Here is a 24,899-nt window from a genome sequence, read left to right as displayed (position 1 = left end):
AAACCATCTTTCTACTTCAGTCTGTGAAAGACTTGTGTCACACTTCCTTTAGTATATTTATATCCTTTGATCATCATAATGTCCAATGTAACAGATTTATACATTCTCATCACCACTGCACCCTTCCCCTTGACAAATACATAGATATAGTCTGCCTGTTTCATGGGCTACACCCATTTCCCAAAATGTCCATAAAAACTGTCACTTTCTTAGGCGCCTCTTGTGGCGGTGGTCAGATAAGGAGAAGCAGCACACTGGATTGCTGGATGCTAGCTTAGCTTAGCTTGAATATTGGCTGCAGTCATCCAGTTCCCTATGGAGTTGACTCACAATTGGTCTGCAGTGTCTTCCTACAACATACAACTTAGATTATAGATTAGTTTTACCAAAGGTTAAATCTCCTTGAGACACTCAACAGATCTCCCCATCCTTGTGCATCACCCACCAAGTGCACAAGAGTCTTTAAGCAAAAACAATGCCATTAACAGGATAAAAGGATTGCTTTTTTCCCAAGAGAAAAGCAACTCACTCTGCCTTCCTCAGCCACTTCCCTGTATACCTTCCTCCCACAGTGTGTTGTGGCTTTGGGCATGATCAGGATGTCTAGTAGTTGCTCTGGAGTTAACTAGTCTAGTGGCTGCTTTAGAATCATGGAATCATAGAATTGCTCAGGTTGGAAAAGAACTTAAAGATCATCAAGTCCAACCACAATCTAACCATACTACTCTAACTCTAACAACCCTCCACTAAATCATGTCCCTGAGCACCACATCCAAACAGTTTTTAAACAAATCCAGGGATGGTGACTCAACCACCTCCCTGGGGAGCCTATTCCAGTGCTTAACCAACTTTCTGTAAAGAAGTCTCTCCTGATATTGGCGCAATCCAATGACCCAGTACCCAATGCCCCTCAACATAGATTATTATACCTCCAAACATTTCCGAAGACTTCTTGATGATAGGGAATATCAAACATTCAGTCAGTGCAATTCTTGCTGAGGTTCCACAATGCCACAAAACTTGCTTTTCAAGGTTCAAGATGGCATTTCAAGCGGTGGCATGGTATACTGGCTGTGCTTCCAGCCACCATGTAGCTGCTTCCACCGTAATGAGTATAGTATGTAGCACTTGCCCTGGTATGTTTATTGTAGTGATTGATTGTAGTGATTTTTTGCTTGCTTGTAGCACATTTCGTGTTCATGGGTGACCTTTACAATGGTCTGAATTACCAGGTCAGCACCTCAATCATGAGTCTGTCTGTATTTTGTATCTCTCCCTAGACATCTTGAAGTTTTGCGGCCCCACTGACACACAGACATCTCACCCCTACATTCCCAGGCCAGGTCTACTTGAGCAATTTCTATTTTTGCAGTCTGGTCTTCCTGCTCAATATTTTGATGTACTTCAGTGGTGCAATTCTTGGGCATGTGATCATCTACATGACTTACTTTGACATCAGTGTTTTCTTCTTTGTCAGTGATGGCTTCCCACAGAGCAGCAGCCCAGATGAGCCTCTTTGCTTCCACTTGGCTCTCTTCTACTGCTGTACCCATACCCGCAGGGCATTTTCCACTATTGGTGTGTTGGTAGGTCATGCTGCATTCAGGAAGACAAGCAAGTGCTGACTCTGCACATCTGTGTTTTGAGTCTGAGGCTGAAATGTCCTTGAGAAGCATACATTTTGGATGCAGTACATGTGGGTGCGGTGGCAAGTGCAGCTTACAGAGGCTCTGGCTTCAACAGAAGTATTCAGTAAACCCAGCTTTCCATGGTTTTAGGACACTGTATATGTATCAGTGAAAATATAGAGTGGACTACAAGCCTACTCCAAAGCAAAACTTAAGCATGAGGAAAAAAAAGAGCCAAGATGAAAGGAGATGACAAATGTTTGAAATAACTTTGAGGAAGGATAGTGTAACATTGTTTTCAAGGCATGCATTACTTAACAGGATGCTTGCCTGTTTTATAACACTGCCTGGTAGTGTGGACCTGATGTCCACGACTTAGGTGGGAACTACACTGTACTGCAGGCAGAAAATATATTCAATAATTTAAATGTGCTCAATAATTTAAACATAAAACCTGCAATTATTTTTGTTGCCTTGAGTAGTATCTCTGCAGGACTGACATCAACAAGCAGACAGCGCAGATGGCTCTGCCTAGGGCAAGGTTCTGCAAGTGGCATCAAACACATGGTAGTCTGGCTATGGGTGTATGCAGGTGCAATGGTGGCCATCCCTGCCTTCCAGCTGTATGCCACGCTGCTCCAGCAGAGGTCATTTGTCCCTTAGCTGGGGTGGCTGAGTAGGATGCCTATTTAGTTCTGGCCTTCAATTTCTATCTGTAGTAACCTAAACTAGAAAGCTGTTCAGTGGGTGGGAAATATGTACTGCTCCCACTAGTTGTGACTGGGTACCTATGTTTAGTACATTTAGAGCTCTTTGTTAGGAGAACAATAGTTTTATTTTATTTTATTTTATTTTATTTTATTTTATTTTATTTTATTTTATTTTATTTTATTTTATCTTATTTTATTTTATTTTATTTTAATTATTTATTTTTGTGGTTATGCATGACCTTGAGCCATCCTTGTCTCCTAGATACAGACAGAACTGTTATTTCTTATTATGTTCTTAAATGTCTGAAGTAATACTACTAAGTAGAGTTCAGCAAGTATAAAAGGGAGCTAAAATGATACAAGCTTGAAAATCAGACTACAGTACCTGAAGTGTATTTGATAGTTTTGAAAGCAACTCATTTTATGCTCTTTTCATCCATCAGTTGTTTAGTTTTCTTGGTAGACTAGGTGACAGATAAGAATATCAATATGCGGTATTTCCCTGTGGTGGTCAGCTGTTTTCTGCTTTTTCCTGTTATTCATAGGAAGAAACATTTTGTGACTTACGAGAAAATTGGAATCCATTTTCAGGTCAGTCAAATGTTAAGCTGGTGTTATTTCTACCTCTTGTCCGGATTCAGAAGAAAGTATTTTCTGATGCTCTTGCCAACCATTCTTCCTCTTAGGGAGGACAGTTACTCAATGCAATGTCTTGAAGGCACTGCTGAAATCCTGACTCCTGCTTTACTGTTCCATCAACCTTCCAAAATTTGAAGGAACGTCAGACACTGTGGCCATCATTTTTTAAATCTCTGCTGATTCATAAAAGTTGAAGCACCTTCAAAGTGTGGCCTAGTATAAATATGGTGTGCTAGAGGTAAGATATTCCATTCATTTGAGTATTATACATAAGCACCTAGGATCCTGCTATCTCCATCCTTGTTGAGAAGTTCCCAATTTACACTGTATGTCCTGCTGTGCCCTGATGGTTTGCAGCCTTTTCCCTCATGCTAGTTCACTAATACCTCAGATAAACTTGGAAAACTTTGACCAGGTCAGTGTGGTTCCCTCAGACAAGTTGAATTCCTCCTCCTAATCTGTCTGGGATGCCAAGGAAAGAAGGAAGCAGTATAGACAGAGTGACACAAGAGATTTGTGGAAACACTGAGGTTTCACTTTGGGTGTTCCTCAGTTGCTGATGTGCTGTTTCTTTCCTCAGGAGAGACTATCCTCTTTCTGCTACATACATGGCAGCTGGACTCTGCTTGACTCAGCAAGCAGACAATATTAATATTAAAATGTTAGTCATCTCTGAACACAAAACAAAACACCCCGCTTGTGCTGGGGGTGAAGGTTTCCTCTTTCTCCCTGCCTTCTTTGTTAAGTCCCTCTAGACAATAAATATATGGAGAAGGCTCAGATTCTGCAGTACCATATGTTGCAAATATGTTCACAGGATGACTGAATTTTGTCTTTAGTTACCTCCCACTTGTCCCTGTGTTTTCAGTTAATATTTCTCTTAAAGAAAAAGTGAAAAATGCTGTTTCCATCTGCCACGAAGTAGCAGATGATAGGGAGGTGGAGGAACCAGGCGAAGACTTATGACTAGGTTCTATGGTAAGAAAGAGAAGTACAGACCAAATACCCTAAGTGAATATCTACAAGAGATGTGCCTTGGTTCCAGACGTCTAAAACTACCCTTGGACGGCTCTCCTGCATAAATAGCTGCTTCAAGACCTATCCCAAATACATAGCTCCTTTAGGGGTGGCTTATACGCACCACTATGCATATCTTCTTTCATTTGGTCTCCATCTCCTTCCTACGTGAAGTAATAAAGTACAAACTATTCCATGGTAAACACCGCAGAGGCAGGAAGAGTGCTTTAGTTTTCTGTAGTGTGTGTGACCACCAATATCAACCAAAAACAAATTGCCTTGCAACAAATTGTAATTCCCTGTCTTCACTGGGAGAAGGTAGAGTTATTTTTCACTGGGGCATGTTAGTTAACCTGAGGTTAAATTGGAAAAAAGAAAATCCTAGAAGCAGATATAGGTCTTGACAAGTCCAGGTCAATACAAAACTGGCTTAAGACATCTTGTTTCTCCTTCAGTTATAAATGTCTGAACCTGTTCCAGTTCTGGGAACTTCTGCCCAAAACTGAGTGTCTTATAATGATCCTGTGGAGCTTGGTGATAATTCAGAGGTAACATAAGAGGTGCAGATACCCCTCCAAAAAAAGGCTGAGACTTATCCTTGTGAGGGAGACAGATCAATTGTCTAGATTGAATCCCCCACGTCCTTTCACAAGTCAGGTCTTCATTCACTGTATTCTTGAATACCTTTTGCCACTGGGGGAATTAACAGTCCAGCCTATCTAATCTGGTCCACTTCAGGACATAGCTTTCCATGCCTGCAGGTGCCAATGTAACAAGAGAAAACTGGATGTTTTCATTTGAAAATTGTGCATTAAAAGACGTTATTAAAAAATCGGAAACCAGTTTGACTTGAAATTCAGAAATGGAGTACCATCCATCAGGTCAAGAATATAGTAAGGAGGTACAACTGAAATAAGATGATCGGATGATAGAGAGAAAACTGTAGAATTAGAGTGGGGCTGTATAATCTGTTCCCTCTTCAGTGCAGTGATTCACCATAGACCATGGGAAATTCCAGTGAGACCTATCACACTAAATATGAAAGCTAAAATTATACATTTGCAAAAAACAAATCAGAATGTAAAAATCAAACACAGCTGCTTCATCTTCAGGAAGAGATGAAGAACTTGAATGGGAGCTGCTAAAGATTATCTCTGTGGTTTACTACGAAATGTCTGGGAGCTAACTAGTTTGCATTGTTCACTGAAAATACTTTAATCCCAGAAGTGTGTGCTACAACTGCTAAACAGTTCCTGTATTTGAAATCTACACAGAAGTAACTGGCTAGTATACAAAGTTCACTCAAGGTGAAGTCTTGATGATGGCTCTTTTGAGTCAGGACTATTTTAGAGGATATGCTGGAAAGTAGATTCACAGAAGTAAAAATAAGTCAAACTACATGTAAGCCTTCAGGTTTTGGGTTGTTTATTTATCTCTTGGTTGGTTGTCTGCTCTTTTGTTTGTTGCATGGGTTTGTTTTTTTGTTTGTTTGGCTTGTTTGCTTTTTTTTGTTTGTTTTTCACATGTAGCCTTCCACAGCTAATCAGCTGGATTTATGGACATACTCTTCTTGGCCATCCGCAATTCTACACACCTTCTCTGCATCTTCATAGCTGGACACTGGAAACATATTTACTGAAGTACCTCAAACTTTCAGCTACTTTTTCACGTCTCCCTCATGCAGAGTAATTCCATTCTCCCATCTTAGGTCATATTTCCTATATTTCTAAGCCCTTCCTCACATTTCTTTCTTCAAGTACGACATTTGATCAATAGAACCAACAATGTGGAAAACCTGTATTACTGACTCACAGACTGTGAAATGAGGTTTACTTTTTGCATGAGTACAACACGGTGTCTAACCACAAAATAAAATGTTGCTTATCAGAAATTGTAGGCTTTAGAGGGTCCTGTCTTTGGGTCCCATATTACCCTGCTGTCAACCCCACTGCATCAGAGCTCCACCACAGTTCAGTACCTGTTTCTCATGCTTCACGTAGCCCAGACACTCGTTTGCTTCACAGCTAGCTCCAGGAGCTTATCAAGGCTACTGAGGGCAGCTCCAGCCTGAAATTCACATAGACAGGATTAACATTTCCTCATGGGTGACCTTTGTAGACTTGTTCTCCCTCCCCCCCCCCCCCTTTTTCTTGTCTTCTTTAACTGAATGATCTTTGTTATCCAAAGAAGGAATGTATTTAATCATTTGGGACATTTCCAGATGTTGGAATATTAGGAGTTATGTACTGCTTTGTCCTCCACTAATGGTAGTGCATTCCAGCTGCAGTGCTGTTTGAGCACATGCTGTACATAACTCTACTGAAACATATAATACACTGCATGCCTGCTTGCACTCTCCTTGATCTCCAAGATTCCTGATACTCTGTTGAGTCAAATGAGTATCCTAAAGAGATACCCGAGTGTGTCTCTTGTCACTCTATCCTCAGTGGACAATTCTTTTAGAACTGATGCCTGAGATTTCAGGCAAGATCCATAGAAATGCTAGTCATAAGTGAATAAGAGGTGACTGATAACTACAGCTGACTAAGATAAATAATTAAATATAAAACTCTAAGTAGTTTTATTATAAACATACAATTTACATGGTATGCTTTGTGTAGAGGAATATTTTATCATGTATCAATCCCAATAAGTCTACAGTGAAAAAAAAAAACATCTTAAAAATATATGCAAGAAACATATTTCAATTGAAGACAGATAAACATTATTCCTTTCCTGGGTAATTTTAAAAATATGATCTGTCTGCTGATAAGCAGATTTTATTCATGACAAAAAAAATAAAATAATGATAATAATAATAATAATAATAATAATAATAATAATAATAATAATAATAACAATAATGGAATGAAAAATGGAAATCAGTGGAGCTCTGTGTTAGGTTGGTTTTGCTCAGCAATTTTAGCCAATGTCCAAAATATTTTGGCTTGGAGAAACCATGGAGAAAACTGATCATATACAGAAAAATAGTTGGAGTAGCACTTTGATCATGAATTGCACACTGGCCTGTATCCAGTACTGTGACTTGCAACAAATGTAGATGGTTGAAGATATGTATGGGACAATGTAAAGAAACATGAATTTCAGCAGGGTGAATACACAGCCAGTGCAGAGCTGCATCCACTTTTTTAGCATGGTTTCCAGGACTGTTAGTTTTATGCATTGGTCTTGAAGTAACCTCTTGGAAAAAGAAGTCAGGAACCTGAAGAGAAGTGAGCCAAAAAGGACTTGTGCAAAGGGTGCTTTGGACAATGAAAGTGAATAGGTATTATTCTGTCAAGTTTCACAGAATCATAAAATCATAGAATGGCTTAGGTTGTAAGGGACCTTTAAAACCATCCAGTTCCAACTTCTTGTAATCAACAGGGCTGCCTCCCACCAGATCAGGCTGCCCAGGACCCCATACAACCTGACCACGAACACCTCCAGGAATGGGGCATTCACAGCATTTCTCAGCATAGTTTTTCACCACCCTCTGAGCAGAGAATTTTCTTTTAATATCTAATTTAAATGTCTCCTGTTTTAGTTCAAAAACATTGTCACTTGTCCTGCTACTATCTACCCATGTACAAAGTCAATCTGTCTTCTTTATTAGCTCCCTTAAAGTACAGAAATGCTGTAATAATGTTTTCCTGCAGTGTTTTCTTTCCCAGGCTGAACAAGCCCAGATCCCTCAGACTTTCTTCAAGGAGAGGAGTTCCAGGCCTGTGATCATCTTTATGGCTGTACTTTGGACCCACTCCAACAGCTCCACATCATTCTCATGCAGAGAAGTTGCTCTTTGTAGAAGGAATTTTGCTCCACCAGCCCCTTCCTAGAGGTTCAGGAATGTGAGAGGTACGTAAAGCCTGACTGTCACTGAAAACTGAGGAAAAAAAACGCATTGAATACCTCAGCCTTTTCCATGTCTGTTGTAGCCAGTTCTCCCTTCTCAGTTATCAGAAGGAGTACACTTTCCTTAGCCTGTCTCTTCTGACCAAAGTACCTGTAGAATCCCTTCTTTTTATTCTTTGCATGCCTTGCCAGGTTCACTTCGATCTGTGTATTGGCTTTCCTGGTGCAATCCCAGAGTTTCAAGTTTCATTGAATTTTGCATCTCAAGATCATATCAGAGGTTCAATTTAAATTCAAAGAAATAAATCCCCAAGGGAAAGGGCATCGCGTACTACATTCTAATAGTCTGTAGACTTTCTGTTTAAGGGACTCTCACTCCCGCAAATTCATGAGCAGCACATGCAGTTAGGATCACTTCTGAAGATTTTTGAGACCTTTTCCCAAATGTTCACATTCCTTTATAGCCTGCTCCTCTTCCTAGTATTTACTTCTTTCTACAACTGCTTTTTTGCTTTTGATTTTGTACAGGTTGTCTGCGAGTGCATCTGAAACTGAACTGCTGGAATTAATGTGGTGGTGCTATGGTTTATGCATGTGAAGGCAATGAAGAACCTTACCAGTGTTCTGTGTATGTGTGAACTAGGATGTTAGTGGCCAAATGATAACTGATGACCATTAAAAATGCAATTCCCTCTTCTGAACTGAACCAGTCATGAGGTAGCTTCCTCCCTGGTTTTAATGCAATAATTAAAGGTGAGAGTTGGAGGGTCACTACAATGCCCTGCACTATGCAGTTGGTTGCAGATGGCCTTTCTCTTACTGGAGAAGCTACACATTCTGAGAGGGAACAGTTCAAATGCAGAACTCCTAGGAACTGTGTTTGATGTGTCTTTGTTTGTTTTTCAGTTTTTCAACCTCATCATTTGACAGTAAAAGTATAGCCAAAATCATTTGTGTTTAAAAAATAAACCTCTGAAGGGAAATGAGCTGCGTTCATGTAATTTGTTAGTGGTAACAAACATGAATTCTAAATCAATAGATCTCTTCTTCATTCCATTCTTCAATCTAATGCTCACTTTTGAGAGGTTCTGAGGTATTTTGGTGAGGAAGAATACATTACCAGAAGCTTCTAGTTGCTTATTAATGGTTGCTGAAATTCTCTGCCATTAGTCTTAATCTCTCACTTAACCAGCGGGAATACCTGCAAACCTACAACTCTGTTGAGTGGTTAGTTTAAATCATGTATTTAATCCTTTCCAGATGAATACTGAATCAGTTTGTCTTCTGCAGTGGAGTGCACTTGGCTTAATGAATCTGATTTATTTGAATTTGGCAATTAAGAGAAAATCAGGACCTGTTCTGCAATTGGAGATGGAGGAATTTAAAAGCCAAACAATGGAGGGGACTGCAGAGCTCAGGTGTGTTGGAATGGCTGACAGTATAGTTAAATACATGTCTCTTGGGTTTAAATCCCTTGGTGCCTTATGGTATCCTTCCATCATCAAAAATGCTGCAGATCAGAACAGGGATAAAACTATTCAGCTAGAGGCTGTGACAACATGCCTTTCCAATTCTACAGCAGCGACAACAGGGAAAAAGGTTCAACTCTCTAAAAAAAACCATAAAGTTAGAAGATTATTTAAAGAAACAGAAGCATCTTACTGCTCTACTCCTGAAAGAGGTTACATAACAGTTACAGAGTAACAAACAGGTATGGATTGCATTTAAATTAAATTTATAACAAGATATTAATTAAATAATAATTCAGATAATGTCTGAATTTGTGGAGAAGCAAACTTTCAAGTTCCCTCTGATTTATAGCTCCCCAGCACAAGATTCGTATGGTAGATCTTGTTTACTGTCATGTTTCTGGGACAGCATGGGTCCCAGGTTGGATCTGTTTAACAAACAGAATCTCTGGGTTTGTACATCAGTTAGAGTACAGCATCAATATGGTGAAAGCAGAATTGTTGAAGGTGCTTTCCTCAAGAAAGGCAAGGTGTTGACATAGGTTGTTTTGCTTAGCAATAGGGATTAGTATATTAGTTTAGGAACCAAGATATATTTTAAATTCCTAGTTTAGGAAAAGAAATCCCTAAGTGAGAGCTCTAAAACTTTCAGCTTTAGTGGGTGAACAGTCTTGATTTTCCTCAACAGTTTTGCACCAGGAACTTAACAGAATACATTTATCTTCTGCCTCAATGATTTTGTCTCATGAGAAGTACTGGAATCAAAACAGAACACTTTTTTCTTTTGCCTCAAAACATGCAAGGACACTTTCCTCAGGTTCTACATACACTGTTTTTAAAAAGTGGCTCCACTATGGCCTGATAAGCAACTGAAATCTTCCACAGTGGGGAAAAGTGAATGAAAGTGTCAAAGGGTTCGGTGAAGAAGCTGATGGTGAAGAAAGGGGAAGAAGTAGGTGGGCACTTGGCCACCCTAAATACCACTGAACATGCCCACAGGGACATTAGCACATACCTAAGAGACTTTGAAAAAGAGTGAATATGTATGCCAACGTACTGTGTATGTATTTCTTAACTGTGTAAATGTAGAACCTGAACTCTGGGAGCATGCTTGCTTGTCAAGTCACCTGATGCACACTGTGAGGAATAAAGGAATGCCACTTTCTAACACCACATTGAAGGCAGAGGTTTTTCTTTCCAGGTTTTGGATGACAGAGTTTACATGTCTTGTGAAGAAATGTCCTGAAAAGAAAGAAAGGCCTGTTGAGGCAAGTCTCTGGAAAAGTTATGCCAAAGAAAGAAATCTGTGTGCCTAATGAAGCTTACGTGGTGCAGATATTGTACATCATATCCTCTGGTGATCACATGCCCTTTCACAGTCCTACCTCGTCCTCCTTTGCTGTCAGCACATAGCTGGGGGAGGAAGTGTGCTTCTGAGGCTTGTAATCCTGGCAAAGCACATGACGAGAGTTGATGGTAGCACTAGAAAGGCCGCATACCAAACATTACTTCATCCTGAGACAGCTGGTGCTGCATGAAGTGGTATGCACTGGATACCCTTTCATTCTGCCTTAGCTGTTTCATTTAGTCAGTTTCCCCCATTCACTGTCCCCTCTCCTATGATGCTGTGTTTGTGGAAAATGCTAAACTGTATCTCTGTAAATAGAATCATAGAATGGTTTGAGCTGGAAGGGACCTCAAAGATCACATATTTCCAACACCCCTGCCATGGGCAGGGATGCCAACTGTGAAATCAAGCACTAGACAGGTTACCCAGGGCCCCATCCAGCCTGGCCATGAATGCCTCCAGGGATGGGACATGCACAACCTCTCTAGGCAACCTGCTCCAGTGTGTCACTACTCTATGAGTAAAGAATTTCCTTCTAACTCCTAATCTAAATCTTCTCTCTTTTAGCTTAAAAGCATGCTTGCTAGTCCTATCATTACTTGGCCACGTAGAAAGTTACCTTCTTTCTTGTTTTTAATGTCCCTTTAAATATCACAAGGATGCAATGAGGTCTCCCTAGAAGCCTTCTCTTCTGCAGGCTGAACAAGCCCAGCTCCCAGCCTGTCTTCACAGGAGAAGTGCTCCAGCCCTCTCATCTTTGTGGCCTCCTCTGGACCTTCTCCAATAGCTCCACATCTTTCTTCTGCTGGGGGTCCCAGTCAGGGTTGCAGTATTCCAGATAAGGCCTCAAAGGGCAGAGCAGAGAGGAATAATCCCCTCCATCTCCCTGCTGGCCACTCCTGATGAAGCCCAGATACATTTGGCCTTCCAGGCTGCAAGAGCACACTGCTGGCTTGTGTGCAAGTCCTTCTCTGCAGAGCTGCTCTCAAGGACTTCTTCTCCCAGTCTGTATGCATATCTGGGATTGCCCCAGTCCAAGTGCAACACCTTGCACTTGGCCTTGTTGAACCTCATTAGGTCCATGTGGGCTAACCTAGCAAGCTTGTTCATGTCGGTTTAGATGACACCCCTTCTTTCTGTCATATCAACTGCCACTCAGCTTGATGTCAACAGCAGACTTGCTGAGGATACACTCAATCTCATTGTCTATGTCACTAATAAAGATGTTAAAGTGTACCAGTTCCAAGGCAGTGTCCTAGGGTACACCACTCATGACCAGCTTTCACTTGGACATAGAACCATTTAGCACAACGCCCTGGCTGCAAACTTCCACCCAATTATTTATTCACCTAAAAGTCCAGCTTTCAAATTCATATCCCTCAAATTTAGAGATCACTTGGTGCAGGACCAAGTCAAAGCCTTTGCACAAGTCCAGGTGGATGACCTCAGTTGACCTTCATTTGTCCACCAATGCTGTCACTCACACACCATAGAAAGCCACCAGATTGGTGAGGCACGATCTGTCCATGGTGAGGCCATGATGGCATGACCTTCCTAGGCTATATGACCTGTAGTTCCTTGGGTTTTCCTTTCTCCGTTTCTTGAATATGAGAGTAACCTTTCCCTTTTTTCAGTCACCAAAAATTTCACCTGACAGCCACAGCTTCTCAAACGTGACGGATTCTCTTTATTGTTCACAGATATCAGTGGAAAAAAGAAGGTTAGTGGGTCTGAAAACACTACAAATTCAGTAAGAAATGCTGGTGTTGTCTTCTCAAGGCTTTTAAAAATCATGATTGTATTTCTAAAATATCATGACTGACTTAATGCTAGGAGAGCACTTGTGTAATTCTGCTGTTGTTAAAATACTTGAAGTACATTCAGGTTTTCTAAGCATTTCCCTAAAGCTGTATGACCTCCTACAAGTCTGTAAAATAAATTTCAATTTTTCTTGCATCTTCAAGAATGGAAACTTTAAATTAAATGCATGCCAGCTTTGCAAAAGTTGGTGGAGGGGGAATGTTTTTATACTCCTGATACACATATTCAGTGAAGGCTGTGAAGAAGAAACCTGATAATGTAAGAGGAAAAGGTGTAAAAGCGATGTCAGAACATGAGATTATATATATATTTGTATATGCATATACAAAATGTATATCAGCCAAGGTGAAGGGTGAATACAGAAAAAGCAGTCAACAGTTTATTGACAAAGTTTAGTCACCTAGGTCAATGAATTCACATCTAATCTAAGACACAGTTTTGCTCTTGGGCAGATTGAGAAAGTTACTGTCTTCCTAGGATGACTTAGCCAACCTTTTTTTTCTCTTTTTTTAAATTTTTTTTTTTTTTTTTTTTTTTTTTAATTTTTCTGTTAATCTGAATTAGTCTGGACATTTTTGATTTATCTGCTTGACAATTAATATGAGAATTATAGAAACATTCAAGTGGAGTTTTACCCAGAGGTAAAACTTATTTCTTAAAGTAGGGCTTTGCTCAGCTTTGTCTCAAAAACCTTTTAAGAGGCACATGTTTATCTAGGAAACCTCTTCAGCTGTCTTCGGAGAGATCTTTCTCACTTTCTTTCCCATCAGAATCTCCACTGATTCACTTTATGACCACTGTCTCTTGTTCCCCTGCTGTTTATCTCACTAGAGATTATAGCTCTGCTTTTTGTATGTTACTCCCTTGTCAATGTCAGACATGAGTAGCAGGTCTAACTGAAGCTCCCTCTTCTCAAGGCAGAACTAGTCTGGTTCCCTCATCTTCTCCAGGTAGGCCATGCTCTTCACGCCCACTTCACGCCACTATGTTGATGGCCTCTGATGGTCTTCCTCAAGTTTATCAATAACTTTCTCACATAGATGCACCCAAAAAATGGATGTCTTGTACCAGACTTGTTCTAACAAAGACCAAGTACAAAGAAGCAATTGCAATCTCCCATGTACTGACCTACTAATATATTACAAGATGCTGTTGCTTCTCATCACTGCCAGGACATATTTGTGGCTCATATTTAGTTTGTTGTCTCCCAGAACTCAGAAGGCATTTTCAACAGTACTTTCCTGAAAGTCAGACAGACCTCATCCTGTCTAGTGCAGGGAGTCTGCTCCAGGTGCAGGACTTTGTTTTGTTGTATTTTATTTCTATTGCCTGTCTAGGCCCCTCCTAACAACAGCCCTGTTATCCAGCATACTGACTATACAGCCAGCTTGTCACTGTCTACAAACTTGATAATATACATAATTTTACTTGCCCAAGGTATTGACAAAAGTATTAAACAGTTCCCGGAAAACCCCTGAAGAACTTCAAGTGTCACCAGCCTTCAGAGCACCACCTATTAACCAATACTCTTGGAGAAAAACAGCGGAGCCAATATTTCTCCCTCCCTGTACTTCATCCACCCAGGCACTAATGTCCTACCATGAAGCCAGAATACTGTGGGAGACTGTATCAAAAGCCTTGCTGAAGTCAAACTACATGACATCTGCAGCTTTCCTTACACCTGCAAAACCTATTATTTCATTATAGATGGTAGCTAAGCTGGTCCACTGCAATTTACCACTGGTATGACATGTTCTTCTCCTTCACGTGTTCAGAAATGGAATGGGTAGACTTGCTTCATTACTCTCTTGGGAACTGTCATTATGTTAAACAAGCTTGTTACTGGCTGCTTTTATAAGCATATATGGATGGACTAGCATACTCTGCAACAGCACTGCCAAAGGCATTAGAACTGATATTACAGGAAAAAGGTTGAAAAGGGAGCAAATTGGTGCCTTATCTCTCCCAGGGTCAGAACACACTTGTGACAAGGCGTATTTTAAAGAAAATTAACTGCTTTATTAGACATGGCCATGTCACCTTGCTTCATGTTTCATCTTCTAAAAAACATCTTTAGCAGAAGAAAACCAAATCTATTGATTCTGACGTAGTAGTTTTCCGAATCTGTAGTGTTTGGCTCTGGAAACAGTCGGTATAAGAAATCAACAAATACATAAATAAGCAGACATGCAGTTTATAATTTCATGTACAGTCTTATAGTCTGTTACTGCTGTTTCTGTCCCGTCATGGTTTTGACTGGGACAGAGTTAATTCTAAAGATGCCAGTGAGGCACAGTGTTTTGGATTTTTGATGAAAATAGCAGTGATAACACACAGGCGTTTCAGTTACATAGGGACAAGGACTTCTCTGCTTACACTGCTCTGCCAGCAAGGAGCTGCAGCTGCAGGAAGAGCTGGGAGAGGAAAAAGCCAGGACAGCTGACCCACGAGGGCCAAAGGGATGTTGTCCACCATGACGTATGCTGTGTGGGATAAAGAAGGAAGAAGGGGCCATGTTTGGAGTGATGGCATTTTTCATCCCAAGAAATCACTAAATGTGATGAGCCCTGCTGTCCTGAAAGTGGCTGAACACCTGCCTGCCAAAGGGAAGTAGTGATCAAATCCCTTTCTTTGCTTTGCTTGCTCTTCTGGCTTTGGTGCAGTAAACAGCTGTTATCTCAAGCCAGGAGCTCTTACATTTTTATCTTTTCATTTTTCTACCCCATCCCACCTGGGGAGAGTGAGTGAGCAGCTGCACGGGGCTCGGCTGCTTGCCATTAGACACAACAGTGCTTTTTGGGCCCACTGTGAGGCACAAAGGTTTGGAGGTGACAAGATTTGATTGGAGCATGGAGTGTGCTAGGCCAAATTTATAGATGTTATGGCTGTTTAGCTGCAAATTGGTAGGCTCCCGTGCTTGCCATGGGACTTGCTTGTCTCACTGTATGTAAGAGTTCAGAGCTTGTTACTGGTTGCTTTTATTTCTGCCTTTTGCTGTATTCCTTTGCTGTAGCCCTTAGCATCTTGTTTTGCTGTGTCTGGGATCACTTTGGTAACAGCCATGGCCACGTGACTGGGCTGGTAGAGAGCCAAAGCATCGCTGGTGTTTCTGTGCTGCTGCAGTTGGCAGGCTGGAGCTCCAGACTGAACTTGAGGTAGTGAGTCTGTGACTGGCGAATGAGTCCACATGGAAGAATATACACCACAGGGCATCTGTGGCCATGGAAAAGTCTGCAGTATAGCAGGTACACCCTGAAGCACCCATGTTTGCGGATAAGGCTGTGCCAGAACACCTTGAAGCATCTGATGAGACCACAACACAGCACATATCTAGAGAGACTGCACCCAACTAAAGATGTTGTGCCAAAGCGGGTACAAACCTGAAACAGCAGCAGCTTTGGATAAGTCCATGCTGCAGCAGATACAACTCTGAGAAAGCTGTGGCCTGTTAGTAAATCCACGGCTGAATAGGTAGACCTTGAAGATGTGGATAAGTCCGTGACACAGCTGGCAGATTTCTGAAGGGAGTGTGGCTCATGGATAAAGCTGTGCCACAGCAGGTACATTCCTAAAGACCACAGACAATTGGCCGACTGGAGCAGGGGTGAGAGGAGTTTGCTGAAATACTGCACCTTCTACCTGGTCCAATTGTGACAGGTACACCTTTAGAAGTTGTTATGACGCATGGTCTAAGCTGCATGTTATGGGAAGGCCTGTAGTAGGAACACAGGATGAGCCACACAAGGAACAGTGTGAGCGCAGCAGGGACCTCACCTGAGCCCAGTTTAATACCAGGTACCACAACGCACCATTTCCCTGCTCAGTGCTCAGCTAACGGGTAAGCATGGGCTGGAAGGGCTGAGTGGCCATCCTATGGACTGCCCGGGGGTGTGGGTGAACTGAGGGAATTCAGGTGGGAGGGGGACATCTGGAGCAGTGGCGTTAGTTGTTCCACGTCACTGTTAGACAAGCTGGGCCCTGCCGTCCCAGTCACGGCTAAAGACCTGCACAAGCACCTCCCAGAGCACCGACAAGGCAGGGACGGCACAGCACAGCACAGCATCCACCCTGCCACCGCCCCCCACCACAAGGCGCCCTGCGCCCCGGGCCCCCTGGCACGCACGCGCGTGGGCCGCCCCGCTCCTCGGGGGAGGGAGCAGCGAGCTCCGAGCCCGGCGCATGCGCCTTGAGCGCGGCGCCCCCACTCGGCTCCTCTCGGGCCGCGCTCGGCTATTTCCGCCTCTTTGTTTTAAACTCCGGGCCGAGCCTTTTAATTTTAACCCCCCCCACACACACCGTTTTTTTTTTTTTTTCAATTTTTATTTCGTGATTTTTTTTAATTTATTTTTTCATCTTCCGCGAGGGGAGGGGAAGAAGAGCCGGTATCCCCCCCCGCCCCACTCCCCGCCTGCCCTCCCCTTCTTTCGCCCTCCCTTTCCCCACGAAGGACGGGCAGGGCAGGGCAGGGCGCCGGCGGCTCGCGGAGCGGAGCGGCGGACCCCCCCGGCGGCCGGAGACCGCGCCCCTCCCCGCACACGGACACGGCGCCGCCCCCCACCCCGGCAGGTCAGTGGGGCCGAGGCCTGCGGCGTCCCCGGGGCGGGGGGCGGCCTGTGCGTGGGGTTCGTGCGGCTCGAGGGGGGGAGGGGGCGAGGGAGCGGCCTTGTGCCCCCGTGTGCGAGGGGGCTGCGCGTCAACTTTGTGTGCGCCGTTCTGGGGGGTGGCGGGGCTGATGTATGGGTTTATTGGAGCTGTGTGTGCTGCCATCCCCGCGCAGCCCCTGCTGGGGGCTGGGGGCACGCAGGTAGGTGTGGGGGAGCACGGAGCCCCCCGATAAACGGAAAATAAAGTCGTGCTGCCGGCGCTGGAGTGGCTGGATGCGCGTAGTCCGAGGTGTGTGGGTGTGCGCGTTTCGCATGGTCAGCTTCTGGTGGTTTTCTCCAAGTTTTAGTGACTTGGGTTGGTTCCTTCGAGTTCCTGCCCTGTTCCTGCAGAGTGTCCGTGCCCTGACCGTAATGAGGCGCATTGGGGGTCTGCTGTTACCGCTGCCTGGGTCTTCTTTTGCTGCTTGACAGGTATTTTTGGAAGTATGGAAGTATCGCTGTATGCAGGCTTTGTGTGGAAGCAGCCTAGCCATTTCCTGCCTTCTGCAGGAAATAGATGTGTCTGAGGAGCCAGGACCGAGAAATTCCATTTCATTGTCCCTATATGCTCTTGAACATCCAAGAAAAACAGCGCATACTTCCAGTATTTATCCAGATTGCCTTTCACAGCTGTCTTCTGGAGTCTCACAGATCAGTCAAGTTTATGTGTGAAAAGATTTGTGTTATAAAACTGAAAAGGAGGGGGGAGAAAAGTTGAGCTGCTGCTCAAGCATAGGTTCATCTTTACTATTTCATCTCATCCATAGATTGATCCTCTAGTGTAAACTGATTCCCTCTCTGAAGCCCGCTAAGTACATTGTTACAAGTCTTCTAGCTACCAGGTACTGTGGCTTTTTTTGTTTTGTTTTGTTGCTGTTTTGCTTTCTCTAAACTGTTGTTGCCATTTGGTAGGACAGCTGTGAACTTTACCTATTTATTTATTTATTTACTTGTAGTGGCAGGTCACGTAGGAGTCTGTGTGGTGAAGCTTGCTGTGTATTCCTTAAAGGGTGCTTTGCAGTTCACACAGCCCTTTGGTTGGTGACAAAATGAAATAAAAGCCTTCCACTGGTTTTGTTCAGCCAGGAGAAGGCTCAGGAGAGATCTGCTGGTGGCATTACAATACTGGAAGGGATCTTAAGAGGGGAATCAACTTCTTGGACAAGTAGATAGTGATAGGAGCAGGGGGAACAGTTTTACACTTAAAGAGGGGAGATTTAGTTTAGATGTTAAGCAGAAATTCTTTACCTAGAGGGCGGTGAGGCCCTGGCACAGCTGCCCAGAGAAGCTGTGGTGCCCCATCTCTGGATGTGCTTGAGGCCAGGTTGGATGGGGTGCTGGGCAGCTGAGCTGGGGGGGGGGGGGGGGCATGGCAGAGGGCTTGGAGTAGATGATACTTGAGGTCTTTTCTGAGCCAGTCCATTCTGTGATTCCTTCAATTTAAGTTCTTCTTATGCCTGTTTTACAGTGTGTTTATGAGAATGCAGAACTAGAGTAGAATCGATGGTGCTCATTGAGACCATGTACTCAATTAGGAAAACACTCGACCCTTTACTAAAGAGATGTATAAGGGTACTGTAACTGGGAGCTTGGAAGGTTGCAGCTTTCAAAGCATTTTGTAAAACGCTACACGATGGAAATCTGTCTCATTTCTGTACATGGGTTTATGCAGCCAACCTGATCTGGTGACTGATGTCAGCATAGAAAATCAAGACTGAATGTTTTTAAAATGTTGTGTTGCAGTCAACCTATAACAATACGAGTACTTCTGCCGTTCTAGGTGTTAGTGATTACTGTGCCTCGAAAAACTTCTGCTCTTAGGAGAATGTGAAGTACCATCTTCTGAAGTTGCTAGTATAGAATGGAATCATAAAATCATAGAAATGCTTGAGTTGGAAGGGACCCTTAAAGGTCATCTAGTCCAACTCCCCTGCAGTGAACAGGGTCACCTACAGCTCAATCAGATGCTCAGAGCCCCATCCAGCCTGACCTTGAGTGTCACCAGGGGCGAGGATCATTTTTGTGGCCCTCCTTTGAACACATTCCAGCAGCTCCATGTCTCTCCTGTACTGAGGACTTCGCATCTGGACGCAGTACTCCAGGTGAGGCCTCTCCAGCTCAGCGCAGTCGGGCAGGATCACCTCCCTCAGCATGCTGACCATACTGCTTTTGGTGCAGCCCAGGATGCAGTTGGCTGTCTGGGCTGTGAGGGCACATTGCTGGCTTGCATCCAGCATTTCTTCCACCCAAGTCTTCTGTAGTTGCTGCAGTTGCCCAGCCTACTCATACTGACTGTGTAGAAGCATTAAGGGAAGGTCACCTCTCAACTTTATACTTGAGACATAGGTAAAGTTTTTTTGCCAGCAAGTTCTAAGTTTGCTTTAATAGCTTCCACCTTTTTTTTTTTTTTTTCCTCCCAAATGACTGTTTAATCTAGGTGGCCTTTTTAGATTTTGTCTTTCTTATTATATATATTTTTTTCTCTTAAAAAGGCATGTAGTGATCTCCCAAAACTGAAGTAGTTCCAGAATAAAACACTGACTTGTCTGTAAGAAGTGGAAGCACTTCCATTAAAACTCTGAGCTAGATATGGCTTGCAAAGTGAATGTGAACATAATGCTTTGGAAAGTATGCATGTTGGTAGAATTTCACTTCTTAGCTATTGTCTTGAGAGATGTTGGCTTACAAATGTAAGGAAAATGTAGTGGTAGTCTTTATAGGTATTGAACATTTTCTTTGTGTTTTTGTTGTTATCATTGTTTTGGAGATGTTGTCCAGTTGACACATAACTGGAAGTAGAGGTACTAAATAAAAGCTTCTGCTGATAATGGTGTTTGAAGATGCAAAAGACTGTCAGTAGCCCTGACTAATTCAGTGATTTGAACATGGTTTTGTTTTTGTTATTGCTAGGAAGGATGCATGATGATGTTTTAAACCACTCCAACCTGCTAGGTTAGGTACATTGTTGGGTTTAAAGGAAATGCAGAGAAAACTTACTCAGGACAGCTTGACTGAAGCAAGCTAAAAGTCAGGAAGCTGCCTGTGTCTAAGGTCTTTTACTTGTGTCAGACATCTTTTGAAGTTCTGTCTTGAAGTAAGTTTATGGTTTCATATTCTTCACGCCTGCCTCTTTAAAAACACAAGCTTTGCGTGTAAGACTGTAAGTTTAGATGATATATGGAAGTAAGTGTAATAAGCAGAAGACAAAAGGATTATTCTGCATTAAAAGCAATCCTCGCTGTTACAATGTGTAACAATGTTTCATGTCTGAATGAAGATGTGCTGTAAACACTGGTTTGTTCTGTAATCTACTCTTACGTGGCCAAGAAAAAGATCCTTGAATTAGTTTTACTGAATATAAGTGCTTCTATGTTTAAATCAACAGGCTATGATAATGAAATATGCAGTGTGGTGAGATCATGTGAGATTGAAAGCCTTCTTTGCTACTGGAGGTTTGATTGAAACTTCTTTCTGCAGAGACCTGTAAGTCTTGCAAGTAATGTTGCAGTGCTGTAGGAAGGAATAGAACAGCAGTGGCATGATAGTGACATTGTTTCCTCTATTTATTTGTTTGTTTATTTTAAGGCAGAACAAGTACTTCACAACTGTGGGGTAGCACAGGTCATCCAGAAGCAGAGGGAGTGAAAACTGGTGAGCTGGAGTTACTGTTCTTTGCATTGAAAAGATGACTACTGAACACTTTAATGACTGCCTCTCATTTAAACAGTGGTTAGAAACTGACAGAGCTTGCGAGGGAGAGTGTTCGGGGGACTGGAGTGAAAAGGAGCTAAAGTGTGTGTGTGTTGGCGTTATCACAGTACAAGTGAGACTATCAGGAAGAAATAGGCATGTGCAAATAGTTCTACCATTACTTTCTCCGTCTCTTCAAAATGACAAGAAGCAGATGTCTTATTATCCCTGTAGACATGTATTTAGGCCGTCATTAACAGATACCTACTAAATGTTCTGCCTTTGTGACTAACAATAACTTAAAATTTCATCTGTGTTGTAAGGGCTTGTGTTTTGGTGGCCGTAACCATCCATAATGTTTGCAAGTGAGGTTGGCCTTGCTTTCGGAATAGCATCATTTCATTCCTGTTTAAGGTGGGAGGCATTCTCTGCATTTAGTCTGTGTATGCAATGATGTGCTGTGCTGTACTTCATTAACTAAAGGAGGAAGGTTATATTTTCAGGTCTCTGTGATGAGTGTCATGTTATGTGCTGACTTGCAAGCGGTCAACAAGTTTTTCTCTTTTAATTAAGAACTCTTCACTCAATCAGACAGTCAGTGTAGGATACTATACTCAGACAATTATTACGTGATCATTACCATTTTACAGAATACAGTGCAAATCTCGAGTGCTTAACTAAGAATTACATTGTGCTTTAGCAGGTCATCTCTGCTGTGTTTTCCCATAATGTGCACACAGACATTCATAAAATGTTTGTAACCACAAAAATTGCTCGTTAGTGAAAATATAAGAGCATGGCCAGTGCAATGTTCACAGAAATTTTTTTTCTATCTTACTTTTTCAGGCATAATCTTTTTTTTTCTTTCTTTATTTTTTTCTTTTTTTCCCCATAGTTTGTCACTTGAAAGAACAAACTAAAAGATACAATCCAGCAGGCAAACCTGTAAATTCTTTACATTCAAAGAACTGTCTCTGACCGTTTCCTGGTGTACCTCAGCTATCTATTAGTTTAAGTACCTAGGCTGACAAGATGACTTCCAGGGCTCAATCGATTACCTAGTTGAAGGACAATGCTAAATTTGTTTTAACTTACTAGACAGCGGAAATTCACTGGAAAAGTTTATTTTGTTCTTAGCTGGGTTTACTTGAAGATGTGTTTTTTTTTTTAACATAGCAGCAAATCTGCTTCATTCAGAGTTATTTCTTCCATTTGAGGTATGCTTGCAGGATCAGATCTGACTGTGTTTATGAAAGCCACCCAGTTCCATAGTTAGTGATTCCAAGTAGTCTTGCCTCGCTGTGCTGGTTGGTTGTTTACGGCCTTGCATGTCCTTTCCCATATACAGGTTTTTGAGCTTAACTGACTCTGGGAAAATCAAGCATAACACCACCACTTGTTGAATGCTCTCTTAGAATTTCCTCCACAAGTGCACGTTGTTCTAGTCCTATGCAAATGCATATGAGAAGTTGTTCTTTTGTGTTAGCATGGAAAAGGTATGCTCAGAAATTGTACTTCATTAAATAAATGCACTGGGTTTAGATATAAAAGTTTACTCTTTAGGGACAATTACACTAATGTATTTTATCTGTTGAATGAATAACATAACTAAACCACCTTTTCCCGTACCAGTTTCCTAAGACTGACTGCAGAGTTGTCTTGTATCTTGGACTCATTTTTGCTTCGTGATCATGCTTTTTGTATTTGGTTGCCTGGTTAAAACCTTGATGAAAGAAAGGTCTTTCTACTATGTTTATATACTATGCCTGTCCTGTTCTCAGACACTTATTTTTTCCCCTGGAAAATCCATATATGTTTTTTTTTTTTTTTTTTTTTTTTTTCCCCAACCATCTTTTCCTAATGAGCTTGGACCTGATAAAACACCATTACTTTAACTTGAATCTTGAATCTGCACTCTTAAGGTTTAAATTTTATTGCCACTGCCCCTGCAGACAAGTACAAAACTAGCCTATTCAAAATACTCTTTTAATAGCTTATTTTACCCAAAGCTTGGATCTAACTATTTATCAGGAATAGTTTGACTTCAAGGTATTTTTTTACAACAACATTTAGCTTTGTTAACCACGCCATTTGGTTGCACCAAATAAAATATTCTGCACATGTTCCAATTCACTAATCTTACCCTTCTAATTTTGTTCATCTTGTTCTTGTATTTCTTGACCAGTTAGAGTGGAGAAGATATCACTCCCAAGATCAGATTATTTCAGATAATTTCACAGAAGACTCAAGTTCTATATCCCTAAAATGCTTTATTCAAGCATGTTATCTTGGCCATTGTCCACAGGAAAATGAGTCTAGATCCCTAGAAGCTTATTTCTGAGTTACCATAAATGTTGCCTGACCATATAAAAAGCTTCTGGATAGCTAGTGAAGCTAATTTTAGTTTACTTTTCTGCACTTCAGATTCTTTCATTTGAGAAAAGTCACCTATGCCTATTGGTCCACAAGGTATTGATTCTTAGCACCTGGAGGTCTCATTCTTGAATTATCTTGAAATTGGTGGATACTGAAAGTTCTGTATTAGTTACAGTCAGTTTTTTAATGTAATCTTTTCAGCAGAAGCATAGATGCTGCCACCAGAAATTGTTTATTAGGAGTATGTTTCCTCCAATCTGCAGTAGTCAAATTCTGAAATTGTTACTGTGGACATGGGTTGTGTGGTTATAAGCTGAAAATGGATTAAATTTAGAAGTGTCACAGATGCTTTTGTGTTTTGGGGGAAAAAAAATAATAATTAAAAAATAATAATTAAAAAAAAAAACAAAAAAACAAAAAAAACCAAAACCACATAACATTTTACCCTAAAAAAATTACTTGAATTATTGCAGTGGGACCTAAGTGAGTGTTTGGCCAACTAAATAAGCCATTCTTTAATTGAGTATGTGAATAGATTATAGTCTTAAAATGAAGTCGTTTTTGCAGTTTATCTCTGTTTGTGCCAGTGTTGCATGTCCTCCTTCCGTTTCTCCACAAAATGGTTCAGATGACTTGCCTAGTGGAGACTGAGAGAGACTTCCTAAAGCACCACTCTGTGAGAGTCTTTATTCTACAGTCATAAACACGAATTGATACTGAATTGAATTTCTGAAAGTGGATGGGAAGATTACGAAGTATAAGCATAAGTGTAAATATTCCAGATTCTTCTTCAGTAGCCACCATCATTAGCTTATTTTCCCCCAGATTCCCTAGCCACTTGTTCCTGTGACAAGTAGCCTTTGAGTTAGTCATCCGTTATCACCATCTGCAGTGACTGACGATTTTAACATGCAAACAGCAGGGGGGGAGTCAGCTCACTCCTCTTTTAGCTTTACTGTAAAGTCAGAGCAGTGCACGCGTCTTTCCTCAGGAGTTACTTTTTCAAATGCTTGTAATGTACAGAGATCTACATATGGCATATCCTGAGACAAACCCTGCTCAGTGCTTACGCTGTACGTGATCTGTTGTGAGCATGCTGTGTAGCGGTGTCCCGTTCTGTCCCCTTCTGTCCTTGTCAGCCCAACTTTTAGTGTTATGTGTTTCCTATGACGTATTTCATTAAACTGTGCTCTGAAGAAGAGGAGAAGAGAATATCAGTTCAGGTGTCATGTACTTAAACAACTGAGGTGTGTTTAATAACTTCAGTAAATTATTTTGATTGTCTCTTATGCCATAGCTCAGACGCCAAAAGTAAATCTTGGTGAAGTGCTGAGAGGAGACAAATGCAAGTCTAAGTACTGCTGGGATGCTGTAGTAGTGAGTGTGTTGCATTTAGATACTGTTTCTTCCATTTTTCTACTCTACAGGTAATATATCTGTCTTGAGTTTGAAACACGTGGTAGGAAGTAATAATATAATGTAAAAAGATTTTGCATTTAGAAGTTCCTGGGGGAGACTTGAGGTATACCTGGAATCTAATTATGATGGCACAATAAAAACAGTGGTGTTTATTTATTTACTTGATAATATTCCTTGCATGGGATGTTCCTGGTTAGACAGAATGTTTTCAGAGGATATTTTCTTCCTAAAGTGCTTGAATAGTTTGTGTCAACATGTGGCAGTAGACTTCTGTTGATAGAGTC

The 24,899-nt window shown here is 41.7% G+C and overlaps 1 protein-coding gene and 1 long non-coding RNA gene across 5 annotated transcripts in view; both read left to right on the top strand.

Moving 5' to 3' along the window:
• The first annotated feature begins 7,653 nt into the window (after window positions 1-7,653).
• Window positions 7,654-8,832, top strand: LOC116652556 (uncharacterized). Its single transcript, XR_004305708.2, has 2 exons — window positions 7,654-7,852; window positions 8,378-8,832. It is a non-coding gene; the product is annotated as an uncharacterized LOC116652556 (long non-coding RNA).
• Window positions 8,833-16,635: 7,803 nt separating this feature from the next.
• The window catches only part of PCGF3 (polycomb group ring finger 3), a 48,615-nt gene continuing 40,351 nt past the window's right edge, over window positions 16,636-24,899 (top strand). For 2 of the 4 annotated variants that reach the window (XM_015849520.3, XM_085529392.1), the window contains exons 1-2: window positions 16,916-17,053; window positions 17,898-17,972. Coding sequence is in view for 1 of the 4 variants with exons in the window: in XM_015849521.3 (XP_015705007.2) it covers window positions 16,667-17,053 (387 nt within the window). In the remaining 3 variants the exon portion in view is untranslated. Of the gene's footprint in view, window positions 17,054-17,897; window positions 17,973-24,899 lie in introns of all 4 variants that reach the window. The other 2 variants (XM_015849521.3, XM_015849518.3) reach the window with 2 other exon arrangements.

Source organism: Coturnix japonica, chromosome Z (assembly GCF_054131305.1).
Source record: "Coturnix japonica strain WE chromosome Z, WE-NBRP24, whole genome shotgun sequence".
Lineage (NCBI taxonomy): Eukaryota > Metazoa > Chordata > Aves > Galliformes > Phasianidae > Coturnix > Coturnix japonica.
The sequence above is the reverse complement of the archived record's forward strand: the minus strand, read 5'-3'. Positions and strand labels throughout refer to the sequence as shown.